The 22,487-nt window shown below is 45.8% G+C and overlaps 1 protein-coding gene across 2 annotated transcripts in view; it reads left to right on the top strand.

Moving 5' to 3' along the window:
* The window catches only part of ABHD4 (abhydrolase domain containing 4, N-acyl phospholipase B), a 49,186-nt gene that overhangs the window by 4,683 nt on the left and 22,016 nt on the right, over positions 1–22,487 (top strand). The window contains exons 2-7 of one of the 2 annotated variants that reach the window (XM_075319501.1): positions 2,181–2,262; positions 6,270–6,358; positions 10,134–10,506; positions 13,575–13,729; positions 18,700–18,811; positions 18,894–19,080. In XM_075319501.1, the coding sequence (XP_075175616.1) occupies positions 6,319–6,358; positions 10,134–10,506; positions 13,575–13,729; positions 18,700–18,811; positions 18,894–19,080 (867 nt within the window). In that variant the 5' untranslated portion in view covers positions 2,181–2,262; positions 6,270–6,318. The remainder of the gene's footprint in view (positions 1–2,180; positions 2,263–6,269; positions 6,359–10,133; positions 10,507–13,574; positions 13,730–18,699; positions 18,812–18,893; positions 19,081–22,487) is intronic. The other variant, XM_075319493.1, reaches the window with a different exon arrangement.

The following is a 22,487-nucleotide window of genomic DNA, read 5'->3' as shown; positions in this document are numbered from 1 at the left end:
CGGAGCATGTGACCAGGAAATTGCAGCGCGGCCATTGTACTGTATACACTGTACGGGAGCGCGCCGGATCCGAAAAAGTGAAGAAAAGCCGAATGTGTGAAAACGGCCTTAGTAAGAACACAAGCGAGAGACTGCAGCGCCCCGAACCCTGATTGTGAACACGGGCAGTTGCGTTCTCCTGTGGAGGAGAACAGGAGAATCCAGGATGCAGTGGGTCCTGATTGTAGGCACATACCCTTAGGCTACTTCCCCATGATGAGTATGTGTTGAATTTTTGATATTGCAGTATTTAGATTACCTACACTACAGTTCAAAAGTTTGGGGTCACCCAGACAATTTTGTCTTTTCCATGAAAAATCATACTTTTATTTATCAAAGGAGTTGCATAATGAATAGAAAATATATTCCAAACATTGACGAGGTTAAAAATAATGATTTTTACTTGAAATAATAATTTTCTCCTTCAAACTTTGCTTTCGGCACAGAATGTTCCTTTGCAGCAGTTACAGCTTTGCAGACCTTTGGCATTCTAGCTGTTAATTTGCGGAGGTAATCTGGAGATATTTCACCCCATGCTTCCAGAAGCCCCTCCCACAAGTTGGATTGGCTTGATGGGCACTTTTTGTGTACCATACGGTCAAGCTGCTCCCACAACAGCTCAATAGGGTTGAGATCTGGTGACTGGGCTGCCACTCCATTACAGATAGAATACCAGCTGCCTGCTTCTTCCCTAAATAGTTCATGCATAATTTGGAGGTGTGCTTTGGGTCATTGTCCTGTTGTAGGATGAAATTGTCTCCAATCAAGCGCTGTCCACAGGGTATGGCATGGCATTGCAAAATTGAGTGATAGCCTTCCTTATTCAAAATTAGAGCTGATCGGATTGGCAAAAAACTGGGACTGGCGGATTAAAAATCAATTAAAAAAAAAAAACCGATTCGCTCCGGAATTCGGTGCCCATATAAATCGATGGGGACCAGAATCCAGAGGTTAAAAATGTTGATGGAAGGGATACGGGGTAGGAGCGCGCGCAGTATACTCATCTAGGATGTGTCATGGAGGCAAACTCCTTCCGAGTCACGCTTTTCCCTTCCAGAGTTGACAATTCAATAGTCACTGTTTTGCCCGCCCACCACAGCTAGACGCGCCCCACCCTGAGGGGCAGCTTGTCAGCTGACTGCAACCAATCACAGGCGCCAGGACGGCCGGAGGGCAGGGAAAGCAGTGCAAGTATCTGCGGGTTAGTATGGTAAGCGTGCATGTAGACAGAAACACATGCACGCTCCTGTCAGGGTGGGCGGCTGTGCCGGTTATGCGATGTCCGACTCGTACAAGTCTGGCATGACATCACCCGACACGGCCTGCTGCTCTCTGAACATGAGCGTGCATGTACATAGAAACACATCCACGCTCCTTTCAGAAGTGTGTGTGGCTGTACCAGTGATGCGATGTCAGACTCGTGCGAGTCTGACATGACATCAGCCAGCACAGCCTGCCGCACTCCGAGTATGAGCGTGCATGTACATAGAAATACATGCACGCTCCTGTCAGAAGTGTGCGCGGCTGTGCTGGTGATGCAATGTCAGATTTGTACAAGTGGGGAACAGCGTTTCTATGAGTACAACATCCTGATAGAAATATATGAAGTTGTCGCGCTTTGGTCGTAGGAGCCACAGTTAGTCTGTGAGTTTAAGTCCGTGTCCTGACCGATGGACACGGACTTTTGAATGACCAAGTCATGTATGCATGCTAATGAGGAAATATGATTTCTGAATAAGGCCTAAGGGTGAATTGACACACTTTGGTTAGCCACCGACATACAGTGTATATGATTTTGTATCTGTCCCATACATGTGAATGAGTTTTATTTTTCTGCAGAATGTAAATGTAATTTCGTAGCCCCCATTCCTTTGAATGTCAGTCGTAGACATTTCCTTCTGAATTCTTCCTTGGATTTCACCAATAGGCCACATTAAGAAGTGGGGTATTTATACAAAGATATTTAATGGGAATGCAACCATATCGTTTGCTATAATAAAGGATAGTATAAGCTTCATTGAGCACTGTGGCTCCTCCAGCTTTTTTCTTTGACCGTGCTGCTATGAATTGGGGGTGGAAGTAATGGGATCACTTTCACAATTTCATTATATTCACATTTCTTTCCTCTCCTTTTCTTTCAGGTGCCTTTGACTAGGTTCATGGCATCAATCTTATTCTCTCACTTCCTGAATATCTGTGTGCAGTTGGGCTGGGTAAAGCAAGGTACTTAATAGCAGGATTAATATTCTGGGATGTGCACGCTGATCTAGGGCCTAGGATTAATTTCTGAGATGTGCACGCTGATCTAGGGCCTAGGATTCTTTTGAGATGTGCACACTAGGGCCTAGGATTAATATTCAGAGATGTGCACGCTGGTCTAGAGCCTTGAGATCAAGCACTCCGCATACAATCTTCTTTGGTTGTGTAAAAGTGGCCTCATATCTATATATATAATTGCCTTATTCTGTCTGTCTGTCTGTCTGTCTGTCTGTCTGTCTGTCTGTCTGTCTGTCTGTCTGTCTGTCTGTCTGTCTGTCTGTCTGTCTGTCTGTCTTGCTCCAAAATTGTGTCCTTACGGTGACACAAAGCTGATTGGCCGCTGGGCTCGCCATGGCCCCGCCCCCCCACACGGATTGGCCTCTCGCCCCGGCTCTCTGCAGGCCCCGCCCCCCTCACGCAATGCACGCTCGCTCTGTCCCCGCCCCCGCACGCATTCCCCCAACTGACACGGAGCCCCAGGTGAGTACACACACACACATCAGATCACACTCACTCTCACACACACCTCACACACACATCACATCCACACACTCACAACATCCTGGGATATCGCTTGCTTCTCGGCGGCGGTACTGTGCTGTGAGCTTTCAGGACCTGCCGGAGGATCACATGGCCGGAAGCATGTGGTATCTCCGGATGTTGTGAGTATGAGCGCCTATGTGTAATATCGTCAATGTGTGTATGCGTGAGTGTATGCGATCGGGTGGGTGAGTGTGAGTGTATACGATCGGATCTGTGAGTGGCGGCAGAGGAGCACGGCGTGCTGGAGGAGGCTGGGAGGAGAGAGGCTGATCCTGGGGAAGGCTGGGAGGGGGGAGGCTGAGAGAAGAGAGGCTGATGTTGGGGGAGGCTGAGGCTGGGGTAGGCTGTGAGGAGAGAGGCTGATGCTGCGGGCAGAGAGGCTGATGCTGCGGGCAGAGAGGCTGATGCTGCGGGCAGAGAGGCTGATGCTGCGGGCAGAGAGGCTGATGCTGCGGGCAGAGAGGCTGATGCTGCGGGCAGAGAGGCTGATGCTGCGGGCAGAGAGGCTGATGCTGCGGGCAGAGAGGCTGATGCTGCGGGCACAGAGGCTGATGCTGCGGCCAGCATGGGGGATAGAGCACTATGGGGGGTGCGCAGCATGGGGGATGGAGCACTGTTTGGGAGTGCGCAGCATGGCGGATGGAGCACGTTTGGGAGTGCGCAGCATGGGAGATGGAGCACGATGGGGAATGCGCAGCATGGGGGATGGAGCACGATGGGGGGTGCGCAGCATGGGGGATGGAGCACGATGGGGGGTGCGCAGCTTAGGGGATGGAACACGATGGGGGGTGCGCAGCTTGGGGGATGGAGCACGATGGGGGGTGCGCAGCATGGAGGATGGAGCACGATGGGAGGTGCACACCTCCCCCCAACACACACACACACGCGCACTGCACAACACACACACACTGGGAAACACAAACACCGCCCTACACAGACACCCACACACACAGACAACGCTGCACACACACAACACCCAACACACAAACACCGCGGCATACATAAATATACGCACATTCCGCGCAACACACACACTGCACAAAACATACCTCCCCCCAAAACACACACAAACCACGCAACACACACACAATGCTACAGACACACAGCGCTCCACAAACAACGCAACACACACAACGCAACACACAAACAACACCGCTCTCACCCCCCGCCACACCCAGACAACACCCAGAACATGTACAGCGCCCTACACAAACACTTGGTAACTACACACAACAACATCTATATATATAACAAAAATCATACATTAACTAAACAATACGTAAATTCTAGAATACCCGATGCGTAGAATCGGGCCACCTTCTAGTTTAATATATAAAGCTCAGTGTATGTTTGTATGTCCGCTAAAGGAATCTGCACCGTCACATTTACAATCACAAAATTTTGCACAGACGCCCCATGTGACTCAGGGAACGTCATAGACTATGTTTTGATGGGAAAATGTAGCCCCGTGATTTACAGTTACTCTCCAAAATCCTGCTTCCATTAAACTGAATGGAGGTGGGAGCTACAAGCTATTAATAGCAACTGTCAGTGGTTGCTATAGGAACAAAATAAACTGTTAGTATAAGAAGCTTATGTGTGAGGTAATATGATGTCAGTGGTGAGACTGATAAAGAGAGACAGAGACAGACAGACAAGGGCAAAGAGACAGACAAGGGCAGACTGATACAAATACAGACAGAGAGATAGAAACAGACAGACAGCGACACACAGACAGACTGGGAGAGAGACAGAGAGACAGTTACTATCCCGGGCAACGCCCGGGTACTACAGCTGGTATTACATAAATTCTGTCCGTGGAGAGAAGGAAAGGCCAGGCATACTGTATTTCTACATGCCCAGTCCTTTTTTTTGCTTATGAGAGATAATTTGCTGCCAGAGGTGTCTAGTAAAGGCTTATTCCCCTCTTATTCCCCCTGAACACAGGCATGCTCAACTGAGATGAGTGTTCATGTGTATGCGGGTTTGGAAAAATAGTTGTTGGCCAAATGAGCCGAGAGTAGTGTTGAGTGAGTAGTTAACTATTCGTACTCTCTGTTAGCGAGTACTGTCTGCTATTCGCACATTTTTTTACGACTAGCAGGCGCATTGTAAGTCAGTGGGAAATACTTGCTAAGTACCGAGTAACCCGAAAGCCATACTATTCGCACAAAAAAGTATGGCTTTCGGGTTACTCGCTACTTAGTGAATATTTCCCATTGACTTACATTGCGCCCGCTACTCGCAACTAATATGCGAGTTGCAGACAGTACTCACTAACAGCATAGCGAGTACGAATAGTTAACTACTTGCTCAACACTAGCCGACACCTGTCTAAGGTGTGTAGCCATTTTAAGTGAATGGAAAGGTAAATTGTGTGTGAACACCAGACATTAAAGGCAGGGTGTCATGAGCTTTAATCAAGTTAGGATAGGTTACAGGTTACAGCCAAGTTGAAGCGCCAGGCAGAGCCTGTGGACATGATTCGCTGTGTTTCTGGAAGCAAAGAGAAACCATTATTCCTTATTTTCCTTATATAAGGGCAGCCCTTCTAACTAGTGAAATGGCTTAAAGAATGTGGAGGTTTTGAGGGCAATTCTTTTTACGAAAATACACCTATTTTTTTTTTTTTTTTTTTTTTTGTTTTTTTCCAAAAAATCATTTCTGCAATAGGTATTCATTAAAAATCTTGGCACGTTTGACTTCTACAGACTTTGTATTTCCGCACATATCACACTTCAAAATTACCATCAATACAAGCTATCTTCTGACCACATCACAGTTCAACCATAAATCTGCTTGGAAGATGGTTCAAAAGAAGAGTGCTAAGGGTTAAAATACCATCATGATAAATGACTCAAAGGGAACCAACCATCAGAATTTTCATATATAAAGTAAAGACAGTGGTGGACTGGCACTAGGATGCTGAATGTAAGCATAGCTTTTCTGAAATTGGATGTTTTATTTCAGAAATATGTGAATGTAAATTTCCAGCAATGCACTGCTATTTGACTGACAGGTGCAACAGGGGCGGGAATATGTGGGTTAGGAATTTATCTATTCCTGCACCTGTCAATCAAATAGCAGTGCATTGCTGGAACTTTCCGTGCACATATTTCTGAAATAAAACATCCACTCTCTGCACAAAAGCTATGCTTACATTCAGCATCCTAGTACCAGTATATCACTGGCTTTGCTGTATATATGAAAATCCCGCTGGTTGATTCCCTTTAATACAAGGTACTATGGACAAGAATGTGGACCTCGACAGGTAGGATAATTTTTTGCTGTTTTTTTTTTTTAGTGCACACCTGGAATTTACCATCAGGAATGTATCATGTAAAGGAAATGTACTTGTTGATCTGTTTCGGCAAAACCAATTTTTTAACAAGTTCTACCTTTGTCTTATTTTCCATTTTTTGTCTTAGGTCTCAGAGTTGGTTGACTGGCTGGATCCCATCTTGGTGCCCCACCTCCATGTCTCAGTTAAAAGCTGTGGAGTCCAGGATTCTTCAGTGTAAGGCGCAAATATCAGTAGAACTTATGCCCTTAAAAGTGTTAATAACTGATAAGCTTATGCAGTAAAAACTCTCCAAAAGAGAGACAACTCTTACCCAGACCAGATTCCCTGTTCCATCTTTATAATAATCATATTGACCATATTGATGGGGAAGACCTCATCTGTAGAAGACATTATAATGCAATTTTGGGTGGTCGTCATACGGCATCATATCAACGGGTATCATCAGATTATGAAACCATTTGTTAAAATTTGCATGAAATGTCACATTTATTATGAAGTGACATCCTGACTGAGATGGCCCCAAGCAGGGTCGGTCTGGCCCGCCGGGGTACAGCGCCGCGGGGCCGCCGGTTTTTCAGGGCCGGCGTTATGTGCGGCAGACTGGGCAGGGCCCCCACGCTCTGATGCCCCCCCCCCCACTACGCTCTGAGGGCCCCCCAGCCTTTCAAACACATACTGCAGTGATAGCACAAGTTCTGTACTGTCGCTGCAGTTTTTGCGGGTGCAGAAGGACCTGCGGTGACGTCAGACAGTCATGTGACTCACCGTAGGTCCTGCACTGCGGAAGTCCCAGGCCAGTACATATCCGGTGTACAGACCTGGAGACTGCGCACTATTCAAGTGTATGTGCATCTTTCAGACGCACGTACATGTGAACAGTGCAGCCGGTGTCAGGGCTGAGGCGGAGGAGCTGCTCAGCCCTGCACCGACACAGCGGCCGTCATCACACTGCCGCCGGAGCAGTAGAGGAGAGGACGTGCAGGTCTGCAGGTAAGCGCTCAGGAGCCGAAGGAAAACAAAAATCATTCTCACCTGTTCTCCTCTGTTCCCGCGGTGCTCCAGACCGCAAGACACAGACCCCTCGGTGATCCGTCCGGTGCACGAAGCCGCTGCTGCAGGCTGACTTCATTGCTTTACTGCAGGTAAATGCTTTACGGTGCCGCAAAGCATTTAACTGCAGTAAATCCACGATGGCATCCTGCGGCGGCGGCTCTGTGCACCGGACGAGATCATGGAGGGGTCCATGAGCTTGCGGACTGGTAAGGTAAGGACAGCGCAGGAACGGAGTGTGTGTGTGTGTGTGTGTGTGTGTGTGTGTGTGTGTGTGTGTGTGTGTGTGTGTGTGTGTGTGTGTGTGTGTGTGTGTGTGTGTGTGTGTGTGTGTGTGTGTGTGTGTGTGTGTGTGCCAATAGTCCGATCATTTGGACCATATCAGGCTAATAGGGCACATACATAGGCCCAGAAGTACGGTCTGCCTCAGCTTGCTCCAGGTGAAGTGAATTAAATCACTCAAACTCTCTACAGTGCAGCCAGCTGAGGTAGAAATAATGTGCACACCAAAAATATATTCAAATCAAAGCCCCGTTTGAGGGGAGGTATTCACCGGTGTGTCACAGGCAGTTATACTGGTACCTATATGACACCATAAATAAATCCCACGTCATATGGGAACGGTCTTACCAGGTCCAGAGATTAATAGCGGGCATAAAAGCAGGGTAATTGCTCATGAGGGTGGCTGTCAATCAGCACATCAGATCCCATACATGCCAGGAAACCCGTATCAGGCATATAGATAGGTATTCCCACTCCCAACGTTTCAAATATAGATCATCAGGGGAGTCCAAGTGATGTGTCAGAACGGGCTATTGTTAGGTGTCACCATAGCGCAACAGTCCACCAATGCCCAGGTCACGCACTTTGGCGTGTATCCAGACCCACTTCAAAATTGCCAGATTTAATTCACTTCACCTGGAGCAAGCTGAGGCAGACCGTACTTCTGGGACTATGTATGTGCCCTATTAGCCTGATATGGTCCAAATGATCGGACTATTGGCACCTCTGGTTTTAATTCTCACTAGTGAATTTCTGTTCACTTTTACTCTTATATGAATTAAAAGTTATGTTTTAAATATATGAATTTTCCTAAGCTCCTTAACTGGTCCAGCTAATTTGTTGTGATTACTGTGGACTACCTTGGTATATTGCTATATTACTGTGTGTGTGTGTGTGTGTGTGTGTGTGTGTGTGTGTGTGTGTGTGAACAATGGCATAATAAGGGAAAAGAAGGGAGGCCCTTTGCTACAGTACACAAGGCTGGGGGGCCCTTTGCTACAGTACACAAGGCTGGGGGGCCCTTTGCTACAGTACACAAGGCTGGGGGGCCCTTTGCTACAGTACACAAGGCTGGGGGGCCCTTTGCTACAGTACACAAGGCTGGAGGGCCCTTTGCTACAGTACACAAGGCTGGAGGGCCCTTTGCTACAGTACACAAGGCTGGGGGGCCCTTTGCTACAGTACACAAGGCTGGGGGGCCCTTTGCTACAGTACACAAGGCTGGGGGGCCCATTGCTACCCCCAGTGTCATTATCCTGTACCCCCAGTGTCATTATCCTGTACCCCCAGTGTCATTATCCTGTACCCCCAGTGTCATTATCCTGTACCCCCAGTGTCATTATCCTGTACCCCCAGTGTCATTATCCTGTACCCCCAGTGTCATTATCCTGTACCCCCCCGGTGTGTTTATCCTGTACCCCCCCAGTGTCATTATCCTGTACCCCCAGTGTCAGTGTCATTATCTTAGGCTATATGTAATTACTCTTCAGGGGGCCTCGATATGTGATGATAGTACAGGAGGAGCTTCAGTATAAATACTGTATATGTAAAAAAAAAAAAAAAAGCCTGATCTGCCCATAGGGCAATATTGTCAGAATACACAGGACTAGTGAAGGGTTTATCCAACATGTAACAGTAGTTTGGAAACTATAGTGAAGACATATTCACCAGAGTCTCCAAATGGAAAAGTGCATTGGGTGGTAATGCTTCCCACCTCCACATACTGACTCTTAGGGTATGTGCCCACGATCAGGACTCCCCGCAGCGGGTCCTGACCTGCGGGGCCGCGCGTCTCCTCCGCAGGAGACCGCAGCTGTCAGTACCTACAATCAGGCTTCAATGTGCTGCGGTCTTTCGCTTGTGTTCTCCCTAAGTGGAGGAGCATGCGATTACGCAGCAAACAATTGACATGCTGCGGTCTAGAAAGAAGATCCGCAGGTCAGTGTTTGCTGCGGAAAAAAGAATCACATTGGGCACGGGATTTCGAGAAATCCCTCCACTGTTCTTGTACTTACAACGCAGCGTTTTGGATGCAGCTGAACCATGCTACAGCCAACATGCTGCAAACACTGATCGGGGATGGCTGGGCACTCACCTTTACAGGGGATTTCCCTATATGGTGGATAGATAGCGGCATCGGTGGATTAATTTTAGTAAACGTTTCCATATGAAGATGCTGGACAACATTTTGCTTCTCTTTGAATATTATTTGGCTGATGGACTCTGGGTTTTCCTAGGACAAGGAATTGTCCGTGTGTAAGAAAAACTGCGACTGATTGTAAATAATAGATTCCATTATTAACTACAATAAATAAGAGGCTATAAGAAACCCTGTGCTATCTGCAGGCACAGGACAGGGCTCTTCTGCGCACTGTGCAGTTTGCTAATAGGCTCACGTTATACTGACAGAAGCCAGAAATGATCAAGTAATAAAAACGTTTACAGTAGTTATATTGTGGGCCCCTAGAGGCAATTTTCCTGGTAGGCCCCTCACACCCCAGTCTGACCCTGGCCCCAAGATCCTGAGATTGAAAGGGTCTTTTAACTGCTTTACCTTCTTCTCAGCCTTTCTGTAAAGGGAAAACCTATTTGGGAAAGTGGTGCCCTTGATTCTTTTACTCTTAAATCCACTATTCATGTACTTATTCTCACTTAGGTATCCGGAACAGATTTTCTGCTCGCTATATCTCTCTGCCGGATCAGAATAAGATATGGACGCTGACTGTAAGCCCTGAGCTCCGTGACAAGACTCCACTGGTGATGGTTCATGGATTTGGTGGAGGAGTGGGACTCTGGATTCAGAACATAGACCCTCTGAGTACTGGTCGAACCCTTCACGCTTTTGATTTGTTGGGATTTGGTCGCAGCTCCCGCCCAAGCTTTCCTGGTGATCCAGAGGGAGCAGAAGAGCAATTTGTTTTCTCCATTGAGCAATGGAGGCAGGAAATGGGGATCAAGGACATGATTCTTCTGGGTCACAGTTTAGGGGGATTCTTAGCTACGTCCTATTCCATGAAATACCCTCAGAGGTGAGAGAACTACTTGTCATTGCTGAATATACTAATCTAGTTATACGCTTTATAGATTGGTCATATTGATCACAACACGTCAATGGAATCCAACCGTATTTATAGGGATACCAAAGCTAAAGTCTGTCTGTTTTACATTTGTAGTGAGGGTGAATACAACCTATTGGCAATAGTGTTCTTCTGTGCATTGTCCATGTGATCTCTAGTTGTGAGTCTAAGGGTACCTTCACACTTTAGCGATGCAGCAGCGATCCGACCAGCGATCTGACCTGGTCAGGATCGCTGCTGCATCGCTACATGGTCGCTGGTGAGCTGTCAAACAGGCAGATCTCACCAGCGACCAGTGACCAGCCTCCAGCCAGCAGCGACGTGCAAGCGACGCTGTGCTTGCACAGAGCCGGCGTCTGGAAGCTGCGGACACTGGTAACTAAGGTAAACATCGGGTATGGTTACCCGATGTTTACCTTAGTTACCAGCTCACACCGCTTAACTTAGCGTGTGCATGGAGCAGGAGCCGGCACTGGCAGCGTGAGAGCTGCGGAGGCTGGTAACGAAGGTAAATATCGGGTAACCACCTTGGTTACCCGATGTTTACCTTGGTTACAGCTTACCGCAGGCTGTCAGACACACCTGTCAGACGCAGGCTGTCAGACGCATCCCTGCACATTCAGGATTGTTGCTCTCTCGCTGTCACACACAGCGATGTGTGCTTATCAGCGGGAGCAACAATAAAAAAACGAACCAGGGCTGTGTGTAACGAGCAGCGATCTCACAGCAGGGGCCAGATCGCTGCTCAGTGTCACACACAGCGAGATCGCTAATGAGGTCACAAAAAACATGACTCAGCAGCGATCTCAGTAGCGATCTCGCTGTGTGTGAAGTACCCCTTAGGGAACTTAAATATGTTTGAACAACCCCCCCCCTCTCTTTTATTGACCACCAGTAAGGGCTTTTATTCTATAGCACTGAGTTTTTATGGTAATAAAGAGTAATGCCCCCACAGATGATTGAGTATGATCAGCAGTATGAAGGTCTTGTGACCAAGCTGCTGGGTCCATAGGTGCTCATACACTTAACAATCATCTGGTGAACACAGCCATACACATGTAAGGCCATATTTGCTGTTGTGCTTCTACCTGGCCGTACATGAGCAAAGACAATTTAATAATGATTTTTCAGGAATATCTTTTTGTGAAAGGTTGCTCATGGAAGAAAGATCTTTTGTATGAGTTTTCAATTAAAACTTCAGATATCGCTGCCTAATATAAAGCTATTACAGTCTGTGATCGGCAGGCCAAAACGTTTGTTCATTTTTTACATTTCACTTCAACTATCAGTTTGATTTGAAATTGTTAATTTTCATCAACTAAAGTCATAAATCAATACTACACATAAGATATAATACAAAGTTCCTTATTTTTATAAGACAAATCTGCTTCTCTCTCCTCCAGGATTGTTATTTTCACTCTCAGATTAGGGGTAATATCTGTATTTTGTAAAGACAGACTTTCCCATTATTGAGAGAGATGACAGTTGGTGCTTTTAAAACTCAGTGGAGGAGGGAGGAGCTAGAGACAGGCAGTCATTTTCCTGAAACAATTACAGTTCTCCATAGAGCTTTATGAGCACCAACTTTCATCTCCTATCTAAGTAATGTAAAAAATTGTCTTCACTGAATACCGATTTTATCCTTGAATTGGGAATTTAGCAAATTAAATAATACTCCTGGGGAGAAAGGAAATTTCTCTGATATATATTAGAAAGTTTCTTATTTTCTACAATTTGTACTATTGATTTATGAAAAAAAAAACCCAACAATTACTCTTTAAGTAATGTGTCAAGGAGTCTGCTTTTACCTATGACAGTCTGTTATGACAGCTTCTTACCACTTATTGTGTTGAGACCTCTAGAAAAATATTCCGGCATGTTTCCTCATAGGAATGAAGACTGGAATGCCTATGGTGATATCAGTGAGAGAGATTTGGGTCTGAAGGGGGTTCTGACCCCCCCACCCCTCACCCATTAGTTATGTATCTGCGCTTTGCCCTCTTTGTAAATTTTTGCTTTCATAATTTCCTATACTTGTTTGGTTAATTATTTTTATGGAAGTACTGTATATATAAATATATATATTTGTAAGTTTTTCTATAAATAGTTTTATAACATTAAAATTAGATTTCCAGTGGAAAATGGTCTTAAATATGTCTAAGGTATAACTTTATTTTACTTAGCATGTCTGAATTATCAAAGGTGCTCTAATCTATGGCTAACCCCTCTAGTCCCGGGTAGTGCAGCCCCGCTTCTGACTTGTGATTGACACTGGTCGGTGTTTTCGGTGTCATCATGTGTCCAGAACTGTGCTTGAACTGTCAGACGGGTTCATATCGGTAGCTTCACGAGACCCTTTATTTATTGATCTGCTGTGACAGAAAAGCTGGTTAAAGTGGAAGTGTAACAACCAGGACCAGATAGTTCTGTGCACCTCTTGATAAAATGGTGCTAAATTAGTGGGATTGAACGGTACTCTAATATTGATGGTCTATCCTTAGATCAATACCAGATCGGTGGGGGTGCAATACCTGGCACACCAGGTGATCGGCTGTTCCCAATGCCGGCTGGATGTGATCAGCAACGGAGCTGTAAAGAATAGATCTGCCAACTGAATAGTGACTGTGGCGGGGTACTGCAGATCCACTCCTATTTACTTGAAGTGGGGCAGATGCTCACTACCCGGCCGTGGCTACTATACAATTGATGGAACTCTGCAGCTCTGCAACAGATCCCACCGGCCAGCTTCGGGATCAGCTGATCGGCAGGGGTGACGGGTGTCATGCCACCCACCGTTCAGGTATTGATGACCTATCCTAAGAATAGGCTTTCAGTATTAAAGTACCTGACAACCCCTTTAAGTTGTCCTGAAGGAGGAAAGTCTACTTGATTATTTCCTTTCATCTATTGCATAAATTGTTTTTTTTTATTGTTCGCTACAGTAATATTGTGTTAGTCACGTTCGTCCATGCGACCGTCTTTCTTTCCAGTGCACTAATTCTGTCTGTATTATTCTTCAGAGTGAAGCATCTGATTCTTGTTGATCCCTGGGGCTTCCCTGATATACCGACAGACCCCAATGAAGTGCGTTCTCCGCCAGCCTGGGTGAAGGCTCTGGCAGCCGTGCTTGGGCGATCCAATCCTTTGGCAGTTGTCAGAGCAGCCGGACCTTGGGGTGAGTGCACGTTGTGTTTCATATTCCTGATGACCAAAATAGATGTTGATAAGAATTAAAAAGAAACTTGTGTTACACTGCAAAGTAGTCTTGTATCATGTCCGAAGACAATGGCTAAGACAATGGTTTTGTTGGTAATCTTAGGTAGGTTTTGGGGCTGGCATCTGAAATTAACTTAACAATAGTAGTTATTCCTTCTGGAGGGGAGCTATTTTGCTTATTATTATTATTATTATTAACCCCCTCATAGTAGAGCAATTTTCTGTTTTTGTGCTTTTGTTTTTCCCTCTCCTTCTTCCAGGAGCTATAACTTTTTTTTTTTTTTCCTTTTATATTAACGTTCACTAGCATGAGGACTTGTTTTTTGTAGGACAAGTTGTTTATCGTGTGATGCACCAGAAACCAGGAAAAAAAATAAATCCAAGTGTTTTGAAAATGCAAAAAAGTACAATTCCACAATGTTTTTTAGGGGTTTTTATTTAGGGTACTTTCACACTTGCGTTGTTTGACAGCCATCACAGTCCGCCGCTTTGGGAAACAGCTCAATCAGTTAACTGATGTGCGCTATTTCCCATTGACTTGTATTGGTGACGCATTGCGACGGATGGCCTTGCATTGTATCTGCCGGCCGAAGCTGCGTTGCATCCGCCGAGCGGAAAGAACGCAGCATGTAGCATTTTTCTGCGCTTCACAGAGCATCAAAAAACGCAATGTGCTGGATTCAGTCGGCGTCCATCATTTTTATAATGGAAGCCTATAGTGGCGGAATCCGTCATTTGACGGATTCCTGTGACTGATCCGTCTTTACACAACTGCGCATGCTCAGTTGAGTAAATTGCTGGAAAAAAAGCTACAACGGATTCCGTTGTTTTGCAGGATCCGTCGCATCAGTTGTGCCACTACATGGCACATTCGTTACATCCGTCACACAACGCAATGCGACGGATGCCGCACAACGCAAGTGCCAAACTAGCCTTACCATGTTTCACTATATTGTAAAATTTACTTTGCAGTATAACTCTCCAGGTCAGTACAATTACAGAGATACCAAACGTATAGTTTTTTTTTTTTTTTGCTTCTGTAGGCATTTTTTGAGACCCATAACAGTTTTCATTTTCAGGATATGGTCCTGTATAAGGGCTTATTTTTTGCACCCTGAGCTAACGTTTTTACTGATGCCATTTTTGGGTAGATGCAATGTTTTGATCACCTCTTACTGTATTTTATTGCAATGTTGCGGCTGGCAAAAAAACCTCCATAATTCTGGCTTTTTTTTTTTTCTTTATTTTATATTTTGTTAGATCGGATTTTTACAAAAGCGATACCAAATATGAAATTTTTGATTGTTTTCTTTTTCTTGGGACAAAAGGCGTTGTGATTTGAACTTCTTTTTTTTTCCTGTATTTGTTAGTCCCTTTTACTATGTTTAGCTAAAATCATTCGCAGACCCCTCATTGTCATGACAACCCATCGGCGCCCCGGGATCACATCACACACTGTTGGGTGCATGTAATGATGTGCCTTCCTGTTGGCTTGTATTAAATGTCCGTGTTAGGCTACTTTCACACATCCGGATTTTTGCTCTGCGGCACAATACGGCGTTCTGCAGAAAAACCGCAACCGGCTTTTGTAACGCCGGTTGCGTTTTTTTTTGCATAGACTTACATTAGTGCCGTATTGTGCCGCAGGGGCTTGCGTTCGGTCCGGTTTTTGCCGCATGCGGCAGATTTAGCCGATGCCGCGGCCGGATCGAACGTTCCCTGCAACGTTTTTTGCTCCGGCAAAAAACACCGCATCGCGCCGCATCCGGCCGCTGCGGCGCATTTTTCAATGCATACCTATGGAGGCCGGATGTGGCACGATGCGGAAAAAACCGCACCCGGTCGCCGCATGCGGTTTTTTCCACTGCGCATGCTCAGTAGCATGCCGCAACCGGAAAAAAACGGACGGGCTGCATGTAAAAACTTATGCAACGGATGCGGTGTTTTCGCCGCATCCGTTGCATAGTTTTCACAGCCGGATTGAGTCGCAGTGCTCAAACCGGATGTGTGAAAGTAGCCTTAGACAGCTCAGCTTTACGCACAACAGTTAAAGGCACGTGTTCGCTGATTAAATCTGCCATCATGTGCCGATAAAGATGCAGGCTCTGCATGCGAGCCTGCACCAAAGGCAGGGACCACAACATTTGATGTACGTCAAAGGCATGAAGGGGCTAAGAGGCTATCCACACCTTATACGTAGACAATTATGATTTATGGATGCGAGGTCTGTGAGTAGTTAATTGATTCACATTTGGTAAATCAGCTACATAAGTAATGGACTTGCAGACACATGGAAGAAGAAAAAAAAAATTAATGAAGACTTTAAAAATGTGCTTAATTTTACATTTAGACATCAAAAGAACTGCAAAGAAAATGCAACATGTGCGCATAGCCCTTAAGTTTCCCTACTAACAAAAATCCATATGGAGAATCTGTACATTTTGTAGAAAAAAAACTACTACATATACATACATGGATACACAAGTAATAACCCAAAGCAAAATTAGATAAATAATACATATTTTATTAGATCATGATTAAAAACAATTTTTTATAGCAAAGAGAAATGACAACGCCAAGATGGGGTCAACACCGCAACATAAAACACAGTGTATGATTAAGGATAATTAAATATGAAACCGGTATCTAGGTCACTATATAAATACAGTATAAATATAGATCAATAAATATTCAAATAAAGGACTGCTAAAATAGATATCTCCACAATATATGTATGTATGTATGTATGTATGTATGTACGTACGTACGTACATAGAAAAAAAAAAAAAAGTGTGATAGAAGAATATACTATATGTACTGTAGTGATAGTCTATTGACACACACTTATACCCCTGATGGGCGTTGATTGGTTAAAAATATACATACATGGTCATGATCTTAATCCTTATATTTTATACTAGCTGTATTACCCGGCTTCGCCCGTGTTAATAACTGCTGTTAACAAAATAGAATGTATTAACAAAAATGTATTCTGCACACAAAACAGATAGAAATGTAATTATTAAAAGGCAAAAACTAAGCTAATAGAAGCATTTGACAACATATATTTCAACACCACAGATATTACACAGATTTAACTAAATTGGCCAAGTAATGTGCTCCGCCTGTCTGTGTCCCCGCCTGTCTGTGTCCCCGCCTGTCTGTGTCCCCGCCTGTCTGTGTCCCCGCCTGTCTGTGTCCCCGCCTGTCTGTGTCCCCGCCTGTCTGTGTCCCCGCCTGTCTGTGTCCCCGCCTGTCTGTGTCCCCGCCTGTCTGTGTCCCCGCCTGTCTGTGTCCCCGCCTGTCTGTGTCCCCGCCTGTCTGTGTCCCCGCCTGTCTGTGTCCCCGCCTGTCTGTGTCCCCGCCTGTCTGTGTCCCCGCCTGTCTGTGTCCCCGCCTGTCTGTGTCCCCGCCTGTCTGTGTCCCCGCCTGTCTGTGTCCCCGCCTGTCTGTGTCCCCGCCTGTCTGTGTCCCCGCCTGTCTGTGTCCCCGCCTGTCTGTGTCCCCGCCTGTCTGTGTCCCCGCCTGTCTGTGTCCCCGCCTGTCTGTGTCCCCGCCTGTCTGTGTCCCCGCCTGTCTGTGTCCCCGCCTGTCTGTGTCCCCGCCTGTCTGTGTCCCCGCCTGTCTGTGTCCCCGCCTGTCTCTGTCCCCGCCTGTCTCTGTCCCTTTCCCCCCACCTACATCTTATTACCTCACATATAAGCTTCTTATACTATGAATGTCTTTTGTTCCTATAGCAACCAATCACAGCTCCTACTAATAACCTGTAGTTCCAGGCTCCATTTACTTTAATGGAGGCATGTTTTTTGGAGAGTAACTGTAAAGTGCGGGGTTAAATTTTCCTGTCAAAAACATAGTCTACGACATTCCCTGGGTCACATGAGGTGTCTGTGCAAAATTTCGTAATTGTAAATGCGACGGTGCGGATACACTTTTTCTTTTCACTTTTTCCCCAATATGTACCAAGGGGCCAAATTGATTGGTAAATTGGAACGCGCAGGGTTAAAATTTCGCCTCACAACATAGCCTATGACGCTCTCGGGGTCCAGACGTGTGAGTGTGCAAAATTTTGTGGCTGTAGCGGTGACGGTGCAGATGCCAATCACACACACACACACACACACACACACACACACACACACACACACACACACGCACACACACACACACAGCCACAGCTTTATATATTAGATACTGTAACTGCAGGACTTGAAAGATGAACTGTGATGTATTTCCAGTATTTGCCAAAGCCATATGATTGGTGGGAGTGAGATAACAAGAAATAAGGGGCATTCTGCTTGTCTTCTCTGTCCAGTGAGATGGCTCATTTTAAGGGTCTTGTTTCTGCAATCAGTGGGGAACAATTCTGTAAAAGAAAGAGAATCCAAAGTGACCACCTCCAGTCTCCAGCGCTGTGAGAACTTGGTGATCCCAGGCGTCCCATCAGCCAAAGAGATGGGGTTTCCTTGTATTTGTCATGAATGCACCATATTGCATTTCAGACTTTTCTACCTTCATGCCTTAAGGCTATGTGCGCACGCTGCAGATTTACAGCGGATTTGCTGCAGAAAATGTGTCTAACATTTCTGCACTCATTCCCCAGCAAAACCTATGGGTATAAAAAAATGCTGTGCGCACACTGTGCGGATTTACCCGCGGAATTAATGAGCATGTCACTTCTGTACCTGCATTTTTTTGCCATAGATAATGATAAAAAAAACTCAGGGATTAACCCGCGGAAAAACCGTGGCAAAAAAGTGGGTGTGGTTTTACCGCGGTTTTTGCCACAGGTCGGTATTCTGCCAGAGGGTGCGGATTTTTCTTAAGAAAAGTCCATTTTCTAGTGCGCACACAGCCTAACAAAGCGATTTGTTGTTCAGTTTCTATTTTTGCTGAAGTTGCAATAACTTTAAATCTGTGTTCCACTAGGCCCCAGACTCGTGCAGAGATTTCGTCCAGATCTGAAGAGGAAATTTGAAGAGTTTTTTGATGATGACACAATCATGGAATATATTTACCACTGCAATGCCCAAACTCCAAGGTATCGTGGTCACCATATGGGTTTAGTAATCTTTCTTGCTATTGTATCTTTTGTTCAACTCATCCCTTTATATTTCCGATAGTGGTGAGAGTGCCTTTAAAACCATGATGGAAAGGTTTGGCTGGGCCAAGCGCCCAATGATGTCCCGTCTCCACTTAATTCCAAAGGATCTTCCAATCACATTTATCTATGGAGCGGAGACCTGGATTGATCAAAATACAGGTGAAAAGGCCAAAATACTCCGACCAGACTCCTACGTGAACACTTTGGTAAGAGTTACTTGAAACTGATAAGTTATCCACCCATGTTTTAAGCTGTACTTAAGCGTTACGAAGTAATGAGCTCATAGCAGTTGGTAGATTGTCCGTGGGTGAATATTCACCATTAGAGGTTCAATAATAAAAGTCACACGAGTTTTGTTTTTTTGGTACACAGTTACAAATCTGCTTCTTTTATGTGGTCAACTTGTTATAATTTAGTTTCTTAAACATGACTTGGCAATATCATTTAATAATTTGGTAAGGGTCAACTTAACCTGTTCCTGACCGCTTATGTTTGCTGAGCTTTGTGCCGCACCGACGTTTCTTTATGGTCAGCAGTTTTGTAGAGCTCAGGACCCCCTGAATCCTGAGAGCACCAGGATTCTAGTGCAGCATGCTAACTCTGACAGGCAACATCATTAAGATCTGATTGTCTCAGATCCCGATGATGATATTCCTGGCTGTTATCTTCTAGATACCACAATCAATAGCAATCATTTAGACATTTGTAAGAAGATTGCGCCTTCTCTCACCCCTCCGGAAACCTTACAAGGTGATCACAATAAACAGAGGATTGTCATGGCAGTCAGAGGTCAAATGATGACCTATGGGCCTGCCAGGTACGGTGGCCTGTTAGACCCAACCAGAAACCAGGTCTAACAGGTGTTCTGCTAGTGTAAAGCTGACAGGTCACATGCATTGCAATGCTTGTTCATCGCAATGTTTGAGTCATCAGAATAATTAAAGTTAAAGTCCCATAGAAAAAAATAAAAAAAAAAATTGTAAATATATATTTAAAAAATATATCACAAAATGAAAAATATGTATTTATTGATATAACACTATTATGTAAAAAGAAAAAAAATACACATTTGATATTGCCATGTGTATGGCGACCATATCCATAAAACTGTCATATTATTTAACCGCTTCAGTGAATAGCATAATAAAATACATTAAAATTTGGCAGAAAACCTTATGTTTTTTGATCATACAACCCAAAAGAAAGGGAATAAAATGTAATCGAAAAATGGAATGTTAAGAGAAATGGTATAGCTAAAAACACCATCTTATCCAAAACAAGCACCTCAGGGGCTATGCCAATGTGACATGGCACCTGCTACCCATTTAAGCACTATAATTTGGCGTTCTTTCACTTCTGAGCTTAGTACTGTGCCTGAAAAGCAATTTCTAACCACATGTGGGGTACTGGTGTATTTTGGAGGAATTGCACAACAAACTAGTTAAAATGTAATTATTCTTTCTTTCCTGCCCAATGGTATAAAATTGTGTGAATCACCTGTGGTTTTAATTTGTACACTGCAACCCTATATGAATTCATTGAGTGGTGTAGTTTGTAAAATGGGGTCACTTATGAGGGCGCTCTGCTGTTCTGGCATGTCGGGGGCTCTGCCAATGTGACATGGCACCTGCAAACCATTCCACGAAAGTCTGACCCCTAATATGGTGCTCCTTCTGAGCTTCGCCCTGTTCCTAAAACATAGTTTTCAACCACATTTGGAGTATTATCACACTCAGGAGAAATTGCATAACAAATTGTATTGTTTGATTTCTCCTATTACTCTTTCTGAAAATTATAGACTTGGGGCCAAAGCAACATTTTTTAAGAAAAAATTATAATTTTAAATTAATCAGCCCAAAATTATAAAATTCTGTCATCTGAGGGTTAAAAATACTCCTCTAGAAGAATTCCTCAAGAGGTGTCATTTACAAAATGGGGTCACTTGTGGGGGTTTCTGCTGTTTTGGCATCGCAGGGGTTTTTCAAATGACATGATTTTCACAAACTATTAAAGCCAAAGTGGTGTTGCTAAATTCCTTCCCATCCAAGCCCTGTTGTGTACCCAAACAGTAGTTTTCTCACATATGGTGCATTGTCGTACTAAGGAGAAATTGCACAACAAATTGTAACAGTCATTTTCTCCTGTTACCGTTGTGAAAATGAAAAATTTGGGGGAAAGGAATATTTCTTTTTCGCTCCTAATTGGGAGACCCAGACAGTGGGTGTATAGCTACTGCCCTCTGGAGGCCGCACAAAGAACTACACTTAAAAGTGTAAGGCCCCTCCCCTTCTGGCTATACACCCTCCCGTAGGAGTACAGATTCCTCAGTTTTAGCTTTGTGCGCAAGGAGGTCAGACACGCACGCATAGCTCCATTGTTTTTAGTCAGCAGCAGCTGCTGACTATGTCGGATGGAAGAAAAGAGGGCCCATAAACAGGGCTCCCAGCATGCTCCCTTCTCACCCCACTGTATGTCGGAGGTGTTTGTAAGGTTGAGGTACCCATTGCGGGTACGGCGGCAGGAGCCCACATGCTGATTCCTTCCCCATCCCTTTTTACAGGGCTCTGGGTGAAGTGGGATTTACTGGTCTCCAGGCACTGAGACCGGGCTCCATCTACAGCCCCTGGAGAAGATGCTGGATGGAGCGGAGTACATCAGGGACATGGCCCTGCATCCTCAAGGTACTCTGTGTCCCCGTGCATTTGGCGCTCACACCGCAGCATGCTGGGTGTTGTAGTGCGCCGGGGGACATCAGCGCTACGGCGCTTGTGCCATGGCCTCATTCAGCTTAGCTGAAGCAGGCACACTTCCAGGAATTGGTCGCGCCGGCCGCTGGGACTGCGGCGCGGCTGGCACTTGTGGTGCGCCGGGGACTTCAGCGCGGCCCGCGCTTTTACGGCGGCCGCGCTGATAACTCGAGTCCCCGGCTTTTGCGGCCTGCTTCCGTTCGTTCCCGCCCCCGGACCTGCCAGTCAGGAGAGGGGCGGGACGCTGGCCACATCTAGAAATCGGTCATGCCGGCCGCTGGGACTGCGGCGCGGCTGGCACTTGTGGTGCGCCGGGGACTTCAGCGCGGCCCGCGCTTTTACGGCGGCCGCGCTGATAACTCGAGTCCCCGGCTTTTGCGGCCTGCTCCCGTTCGTTCCCGCCCCCAGACCTGCCAGTCAGGAGAGGGGCGGGACGCTGGCCAGTGCATCAGCGCTGAGGGCTGGAGTCGTTTTTACATACTCCAGCCCTCACAGTAGGCACAGAGGGGACACTGTTTCCCGCACTTTTGTTTGGGAACTCCCACGGACCGCCCCTCTCCACAGACGCCGGCAGCCATTCCTGCTGACACGCTGAGCTGCAGAGGGGAGCCGGGGAGACCCAGACAAGGAATCTGCAGCCTCTTACCCGCTCTTCAGCGGGCGGTAAGCCCCCTCTTGTGCCAGTATTATTCTTAGTATTTTGTTGCTACAAATACTTGGTATTACATAGCGCTGGTCGCCCTTTGGCTATAGACTCTCTCACATTCAGAGAGCCAGCAGCATGTCGTCCGCAAAACGCAAGGGTGCCAAGGCACAGACATTATATGCTTCCTGCACCGCATGTGGGACTTTTCTACCGGCAGGCT

Source organism: Anomaloglossus baeobatrachus, chromosome 1, assembly GCF_048569485.1.
Source record: "Anomaloglossus baeobatrachus isolate aAnoBae1 chromosome 1, aAnoBae1.hap1, whole genome shotgun sequence".
NCBI lineage: Eukaryota > Metazoa > Chordata > Amphibia > Anura > Aromobatidae > Anomaloglossus > Anomaloglossus baeobatrachus.
The sequence above is the reverse complement of the archived record's forward strand: the minus strand, read 5'-3'. Positions and strand labels throughout refer to the sequence as shown.